Source organism: Chiloscyllium plagiosum, chromosome 19 (assembly GCF_004010195.1).
Source record: "Chiloscyllium plagiosum isolate BGI_BamShark_2017 chromosome 19, ASM401019v2, whole genome shotgun sequence".
NCBI classification, from domain to species: Eukaryota; Metazoa; Chordata; class Chondrichthyes; order Orectolobiformes; family Hemiscylliidae; genus Chiloscyllium; species Chiloscyllium plagiosum.
Window position 1 is genome coordinate 33,424,020 of NC_057728.1, and position 9,315 is coordinate 33,433,334.

General features: G+C 40.1%; 1 protein-coding gene across 5 annotated transcripts in view; it reads right to left on the bottom strand.

Moving 5' to 3' along the window:
- Positions 1–9,315, bottom strand: part of LOC122559665 (dedicator of cytokinesis protein 4-like) — a 456,397-nt gene that overhangs the window by 309,459 nt on the left and 137,623 nt on the right. For all 5 annotated transcript variants that reach the window (XM_043709518.1, XM_043709520.1, XM_043709517.1 and 2 more), the window contains exon 6: positions 6,482–6,630. In XM_043709518.1, coding sequence (XP_043565453.1) covers positions 6,482–6,630 — 149 coding nt within the window. The remainder of the gene's footprint in view (positions 1–6,481; positions 6,631–9,315) is intronic.

Consider the following 9,315-nt stretch of genomic DNA (forward strand, 5'->3'; position numbering starts at 1 on the left):
GTGTGTGTGTGTGTGTGTGTGTGTGTGTGTGTGTGTGTGTGTGTGCGTGTGTGTGTGTGTGGTGGAGACTCTCCTACTGCTTTAAATGGGTTCAATCAAGTGGTTTTCTAATTTGGTTTCACATGAATTTATTATTGTCACATGTATTAAGATACAGTGAAAAGTCTTGCTTTGCATGCTATCCAGGCAAATAATGCCAAACACAAGTACATTATGATAACAGAACAGAATGCAGAATCACAGCTACAGGGAAGGTGCAGGGAAACATCAACTCTAATTTATCAGAGCTCTGTTAACATCGCTAACAGCAGGGATGTGTAATGTGTACTTGAGTTCTGTTTGCATCTGGGTCTGTTTCTCGAAAAAATGATGCTACTTTCTGAGGGGATTCTTTTAAATCTACAACAATCTATGGCTAAGGTTGTGCATCATGGTTTGTCCCTACAGACTACTTTAAATTTAGTGAGTAACCTTGTCAAGTCTTTTCATTCTTCTGCCCCATAAAGCTGCAACTAACTGGCATCTACCCAACAATGTAGAAAATTGTCCAGTTATGTCCTCTGCACAAAAAGCAGGACAAAACCAACCCAACCAGTTACTGCACTTTGGTTTACTTGCTGTAATTAGCAATGTGATGGAAGTTGTCAACAGAGCTATCAAGCAACATTTGTTTAACAATAACAGAGTTTGGGTTTCACTCAGACCACTAAACACCTGACGTCCGTTTAGGTTTGGTTTGCAAATGGACAGAAGGCTGGAATTCTGTAGGGGACTAAGTGACTGCCCTTGACTTTGAAGCAAATGTGACAGAATGGGGCATTAAGGACCGCCAGCAAAACTGCAGTCAATGACAATCAGGGGAAAACCTTTCCACCGATTACAGTCATACCAAACAAAAAGTTGTGGCTCTTTGAGCTCAATCACCTCAGGTCCAGGCCATCATTGCAGGAGTTCCTCAAGGAGGTTTCCTAGGCCAACCATCTTCAGCTGCTTCATTAATGACCATACTGCCAGGGTAGGGTCAAACATTGACATGTTTCTTGACGTTTGCACAATGTTCTGTTTTGTTTGTGATTGCTCAGGCCCTGCGGTAGTCCACATCCAAATTTCGGAAATTCTGGACAATATCCAGGTTTCAGCTGACAAGTGGCAAGTAACAAATGTGCCACCCACAAGTGCTAGGCAAAATCCATCACCAACAAGATGAAATTAACATCCTGGGGTAACGATTTAACATGCCAAATACATAGTGTGGCTACCAGAGAAAGTCTAAGGCTTGGAATTGTGCAGCATGTAATTCATCTCCTGATTCCCAAGTACTATGTACCAATAACGTACAAGTCTGGAATATGATGGAATACTTGCCTGGATGAATACAACTCTAAACAAACTTAAGTGTGACATCATCCAGAACAAAGCAACATGCTTGGTTGGTACCACATCCAAAAACATCCATTCACTCCACCAATGATGCTCAGTAGCTGCACCGCTCCAAGATGCATTGTTGAAATTCACCACAGATCTTTGGCAACACCTTGTAAACCCACATCTACATCCATCTGAAAGGAAAAGGGTGGCAGACACATGGGAACACCACCATCTGCAAGTTCCCATCCAAACATTCATCATCCAGACCAAGCAATATATTTCCATTGCTTCTGAGTCACTGGGTCAAAATCCTAGAATTCCCTCCAGATGTACCAGATCTGCTAAATTTCTCCAGTACTTTTAGTTTGATTTTACATGTAGGTTAGTTCCCTTTCTGAAGGACGTGAGCAAACCATCGCACTTTCATGACAAGAAATGATGGTTTCTTGGTGACTATTACTCAGATTAACTTTAAATTCGAGATTTTTTAAAATTAATTGAACTTTATAAATTCTACCAGTTGACTTGACAGGATTTGAACCCATGTTCTTGCAGCCTGGGACTGCAAATAATTATTAATGCTGAACGATTGAACAACACTGTACCATCAAAACACACAGTTGTGACACAAAGATATTGTACAATCTTATCTATACCTTCAATTCAAAATGAAAAGTGATGCTCATTCTACCTATTTGTGAATCATCAACTACTGATCAAACTGTGGAAAACCACAATACAGCTGCTATCAATGTCAACACAGAGCCCACTGATAGGTATTCAGTTTGCCAGTTAAGTCAAGTATACTTTTTTCAAATAAAAACTTTACTCACAATAAATCTTGAGCCTAATTTGCTGTTAACAACCAAGCCAGCTAGTTAGCATTCAACACACCTCTATAAAATCTTGTTAAAAGCCCCAAACAAACTGTTTAATGAAAATCAAAATTTCCATTATAGGTTAAACAAATCTATTGACAATATAAAATCATATAGCACAGAAACCCAACCTTCGATCCATGCCGACCATAATCCCAAACTCTATTAGTCCTATCTGCCTGTGTTTGGCCCCTATCCCTCCAAATATTTCTTATCCATGTACTTATCCAAATGTCTTTTCAACATTTAACAGTACCTGCACCAACACTTCCTATCCAAGTTCATTCCACACATGAACCACTCTCTCTGTAAAAGAAGTTGCCCCTCATGTTCTTTTTAAAATCTTTTTCCTCTCACCTAAAAAATATACCCCCAATCTTAAAATCCCCCACCCTAGGGAAAAGACATCAGCCATTATCTATACCCCTCATGATTTTATAAACATGAATAAGGTCATCCCTCAAATTCCTCCACTGCGGTGAAAAAAAGTCAGTGTATCCAGCCTCTCCTGAGAACTCAAACCCTCCCTTCCTCACTACATCCTGGTAAATCTTTGAGCCCTCTCCAGCTTAAGATCATGCTTCCGACATCAGGGCGACCAGAACTGGACATAGTCCTCTCACCAATGTTCTATACAACCTCAATATGACATCCCATATCTATACTCAAAGGACTCAGCAATGAAACATGCTAAAGGCTTTCTTAATCACCCTTTCTACATGTGACGCAAACTTCAAAGAAATATGTATCTGAAGCCCTAGGTCTCATTGTTCTACAACTCTACCCAACCCCTACTTTTAATTGTTTATTGCCCTTGTTTGTTTTACCAAAATGTAATATCTCACATGTAGCCAAATTAAACTCCATTTGCCACTCTTCAGCCCATTGACCCAATTGATCGAGATCTCTTTGTAATCCGAGATAACTTTTTCCACGGTCCATGTATCACCAGTTTTTGTGTTATCTGCAAACTTACTAACCATGCTTTCTGTATTTTCACATAGATCATTTATATCAATGACAAAAGTGGACCCAGCACCAATTTTTGTGGAACATCAAAAGTGACAGTCCTCCAGTCCAAAACAAAAACCCTTCTCCACCCTCTGTCTCCTGCCATTAGGCCAATTTTGTATCCATTGGCAAGGTCACCTTGAATCCCATTTGTTCTCACTTTACCATTTAGTCGACCATGCAGAATCTTGTCAAAGGCTTTATTAAAGTCCAAGTAAACAACGTCTACTGCTCTGTGCTCTTCAATTTTCTTGGTTACTTGCTCAAAAAGCTCAATCAAGTTTGTTAGATATTATTTTGCTCACACAAAACCATGCTGACTATCCATAATCCTTCCTTACCTCTCCAAATGTGTATAAATCCTATCTTTCAGGAACACCTCCAACAACTTATCCACCAAAGTCAGACTCTCAGGTCTATCATTCCCAGGCTTTTGCTTACATTCCTTCTTCAACAAAGACACAACATTAACCACTCTTCAGTCATCTAGAACCTCATCTATAGTTCTAAATGCTACAAATATTTCTGTGAGGGGCCCTGCAATTTCCTCCTTAACTTTCTCAGACACACTGGATCAGGTCCCAGAGATTTATCCATCTTTATATTTTATAAGACCTCCAGCACTTCCTGTGAACTGTTTTCAAAACATCAATACTCATTTACCTGACTTCCCTAGCTTCCAATACAAGAAAAAAACCCACTACTAGCTAAATACTTAGTTATTAGTAATATTTTAGAATAAAATAAATTACATATTTCAAAACAGAAATCTTCAACTCAATCATCTCCTTTCTACAGTTACTTAACCCATAAAATCTTGAGTTCTTTTCTTTTTTCTTCAAGTTTCATTCCTTCCTGGGACCAAAGTCAAGTGCCACAGCTCTCAGGAATTCACTTGTAGTTTCCTCATCATGCCAGCTTTTTTTTTGGGAGTCCTTTCAGTCATTTCTAGCTCAGTACACCTTGACTGTGCATTATGCAACTCACGATTGTCAACATTCTAACTCAATAATAGCTTCACTAGTTCTTGTTTAGTGGCTCTACCTCGGACATACCTCTAATTTCTAAGAGCCATTTTGCTTCAAATATGCTTCACCTCACACAAAAAATTAATTCTCTGCACTATATGCATGGTAATGGGGCAAAATGCGATGCAGCAAAGAGAGAAACCTTAGTTGTCATTGATCTTCAAACTGCCCCCGATGATCTGTGACCTACCCGACTAATGTATTTCTCTAATAGAGTTAATGGACACCTTCCCCTAGAATTACTTGTTCCCCTAAGAAATCTGTTGCCTTACAAAAGGAGCCTCAACCTTCAAACCTCAACCATCTGCCTGTGAGGTCTGCCAGAATTATTTACCTGTTGAACAAAAGGTACCATAAAATAACTCTAGTACAATGCCTCCAATGTTCCTGCTACCCTAAAACTAGTTCTTTTTTTTAATGGCTTTTGTCCCTCTAACTCTGACCTTGAAATATACATGAAAACTAAACATTCTCTAGAAAATATTCAAACAAACCATTAAACTAGATGATTGTGACAATGGTGGCAAGTTTTGAAGTTCATATAGCTATGTTTCAATGTTAAATGTGTTTGCAATAAATGTCCAATCTTTATCTAACTGGTTAATCAGTTCCAGCCAGAGGGGCAATTGAATTACGTGAAAGGTTACAACACAGCAAGATGTAATTCAGTGAGGGGTTTGACAGAGCCATGAACTACTAGTAACACATTGTTTCCTCAGGACGCATTCAGCTCTGCCACGAAAATTCAGCTGGAAGCCCAGAAGGTGCATTTGGGTGATAAAAGAGGTTTCCATACAAATCACAGGGAAATTGCAGAGGAAACTTCCCCACCCAAAGTCATCCTGTTCATTTAATTTCTAAACATATATTTTTCTTCACGTTCCCTGTGACTTAATGGTTGCAACATTACCCAAGTCCAGAGTTATGAGTTCAAGTTTCTTTCCAGGAGTTCAGCACTACAATATGGCTGCCACTTTTGTGTCGCACTATGGTCAAAGGGGCTATATTTTGAAAGAAACACTGAACCAAAGCCCCTCTTTCCTTTCTCCCATGCACGTAAAGGATCCCATCAAACTACTTCAAAGGGCAGTGGTGGTGGTGGAATGCTCAGAAAGAGCTAACAGTGTCCTGATCAGTATTCAAACTTAAAATCATCACGAGAAACAAATTTTGTGGACATGATTGGATTGTAGCTTGTGGGAGTTTGCTGTGTGCAAGTTGTCACCTTGTTTCTTACATTAAAGTAGTGATTACACCTCATAAGTACTTCATTGGCAGCAGTAAAGTTCCTTCTGATGTCCTGAAGCTATGGAAGATGTTATATAATATAAGTTTTACTTTTTTATATTTTTTCCATTAGGGAACATTTCTTAATTAAAGATGAGCAATTGCTAAAGATTAACAGAATTACCTAATTAGGAATAGTGAAATCAAGCAACACGTTTTCTATATAAAGGACAGTGAAAATTTCTGAGTTTGCAGATGTTGGGTAACTGATATTTTCAAGACTGAGATGTATAGAGTTTTGAGTTGAAAACCTATCACAGCTGAGGTGCACATCTGCCAAGATCTAATAGAAATGACTGAACAGGCTTGAAGGATTGAATGATCTAACTGAATTCCTGAGACATGATTCCCAAATGTGGATTTTTAAACCCTGTTTCTTAACATTTATGAACAACTTGAATTCCCATTTCACTTAAGAAACACACCAATTAATAAAGGTGTCTGACCTCACTTTCTTTGTGCAGTTTGTAAGATAACAACTTCTAAAAATTAAGAGCACTATGTTATAAAACCTAAGACAACATCAAGGGCATCATTAACATGGAGGAGAAAGTGAGGACTGCAGATGCTGGAGATCAGAGCTGAAAATGTGTTGCTGGAAAATCTCCTGTTCCTTGGATGCTGCCTGACCCGCTGTGCTTTTCCAGCAACACATTTTCAGCATCATTAACACGGGCCAGATTTTCAATCTGAATTTGTTCCTTTCATAATGCTGTTATTTACCAGTTGTATCACATAAAGCTAACCAATCATACAACTGCTACTTTTTTCCTTTAGCACTTTCTGTACAATATTGATGTCAGCATTTTCATTTTCTATTTGCAATTATATATCATATTAGTGCAGAATTTCAAAGCTAACATAGAAACACGACACATCGGAGTACAAAAAGTAGCAGGGAATGCTTACTCGTTGCCCCAGTCCAGGCGAGCGGTGATGTGACGTTTTACATCTTTCATCCGGTCATGTGTCAGATGTCCCACAAGTACCTGCCGACGGAGGTCAAGTAGCTCATTCATCACGTGCCACAGTCTATGGAATAAATCCCCTTCATTCTTCTGTCAAAGGAAAGGGAAAAGACAATAAAAGACTTTGTACACATTAATTTCTGGAAGCAACTTTTAACTTTTATTCCACACAAACCACAAATAATTTAGTCCAATCCTACAGCATGGTTTAAAAAAAAAATTCCCAAAGCCACAAAGATAACACTAATGGAGGTAACAGTCAATTGTAAGAAGCATTAGAAATGCCAGGAGTAAAGGTCATTCTCAATGTGCATATGTACACACACAAGTATAAACTTAAGGTCACAGTTGCGAATTTAGAATTAAATTAAATCCAAATTAGTCATCAAGTTGAATTTCTGACTCCCCTGATGTTGGAAACAAAGAAGAGAGTGACAAGATGGGGGTCAAAGCGGACACAAAAATACCAGCACCGGCTCGTGCATTAATTTGGCAATACTGTTCTGAGCGAAGGTAAGTATGGCCATCACACAAACTGGGTAGACAATTAAATTCATTAAGAATATTGAAGAGCACTGAAAGAAAGAGAGGTGAAGTGGGATTTACTAATTAGCTTCCAATTTTCCTACTTACGTGGGAGTGGGGGAGAACATATCCATTACCTGGCACTTCGCCACAAGCTATGGTGTCAGCATGCCAGGCAAGCCAGCTTGACTATCCCAACCATCCAGCCTGGGCATTGTTGTAGTCATTAGATATAGGAGCAGAATTTGGTTTTTCGGTCAACTGAGTCTGCTCTACAATTTGATCATGTCTGATGTGCTTCTCAACCCCATTCTCCTGCCTTCTCACAATAACCCTTGATCTCCTTAGTAATCAAGAATCTATCTCAATGGCATGGCCTCCTCAGCCTTCAGCAGCAAGTAGTGCAATAGATTCACTACCTTCCCACTGAAGACATTCCTCCTCATCTCAGTTCTAAAGGGTCATCCATTCACTCTGAGGCTGTGCACTCAGGTCATCTCCTACGAGTGCATCTTCTGCATGTCTCCTCTATCCAGCCTTCTCCATGTTCTGGAAGTTTCAATGAGGCTACCCTCTCCCATTCTTCTGAACTCCATTGAGTATAGACCCAGAGTCCTCAACTGCTCCTCATATGACAAGCCCTTTGTTCATTCTTATGAACCTCTTTTGAATGCCTCCAACACCAGCACATCTGTTGGAAGATTTCTGCTTGTGGCCTGCCTGTTTTGTTGAACTTTTAAAATAAAAATAGCTGGGAAGGTACCTTCTTGAAGAACCCTACCAATTACTAAGCTTGTTGTGCAAGCATCACTGAAACTGGAAGGCCGCCTAGCTTTCAGTGTCTGCCTGCTCCTCTTAATCGAAAAGCAACTTTACCAGTTGGAAGGTTCCCCTTGTAAATATATCCCTTACTTGAAAAACAGAAGGCTGGCTGTGACTCTGGATGGATTCAGCACTCAGAACTATGTGGTGACTCTGTGTAACCCAAGCAGGGGGGTGGTCACGTGACGTCCTGTTTCATGCCCCGGAAGAGTGCGGGCAGTCACGTGATGTTCCGTTTCGCGCCTCGGAAGTGGGTCGAGGAAGTCACGTGATGCTCCATTTCGCGGGCAAAAGAAGGTCACTTGGGGTCGGACATCTAGGAATGCGAGGAGGTGGGGAATGGAGTCAGATCAACACCCAATCAGAAGATAATTCTACCTCAGTGTTTATATGACATTTTTTATGGTATAAAAGACTGGGGCAGGGACAAAACGAAGTCTTTCTTTTTGAACTGGCACACGTTGTAGTTTGTCAGGGACAAAGAGGTTTAGACCCAGAGCTCTGAATGCCTTGTCCACTTACTGTTTAAAATAAATTAAGAGTGTGAGACTGAATATCTTCTCCTATTGCTTCATTTAAAAGAACACGCAGGACTTGGCTCACACATAGAAAGTAAGTTGGTAGATTGAGCCAAAGTCCAACAAAATTGGTGAACCTGACGTGATGAAGATGGAGAAGTGATGGATAGAGAGAAAAATAGAAACAATGGACAACTGATGTTTGATGACAACAACAAGCAGCGCCGCATAGAAAAAGGTGAGCAGACGCCTGTTTCTATCAAAGTTCTGCAATTGGAGATACTAAATTGATTGTTGTCATTATACTGCAAGTGTCCTAGTAATAGTAAGTGGACAAAGTATTGATAAGGTACGTACAGGTTTAAAGTCCCTTGGGGTTAGAGTCCCCATAAAAGCAACAAGGTATGTAAATGTGAGGAGGTTTAAAGTCCACTGAGCAGGATCTCATAAAAGCAACGCTGACAAATTTTGATGTATGATTGATGTTTTGTAAGTTTTAGAAATTATATTGGGGCATTATATTCGTGCATTCATACTATACATGAATGCACGAAGCATTAGACATAAGATGGATGAGCTTGAGGCTCTTTTGGAAATTCGCAGATAGGATATTGTGGGGATAACTGAGACGTGGCTTCAAGTGGACAGGGCCTGGGAAATGAATATTCAAGGCTACACATGCTATCGTAAGGACAGACTGACGGGCAGAGGGGGTGGGGTGGCCTTGTTGGTAAGGGACGATATTCAGTCCCTTGCGCGGGGGGACCTAGAGTCAGGAAATGTAGAGTCAGTGTGGATAGAGCTTCGAAATACTAAGGGTAAAAAGACCCTCTTGGGAGTCATCTACAGGCCCCCAAACAGTAGTCTGGATGTCGGATGTAAGTTAAATCAGGAGCTGAAATTGGCCTGT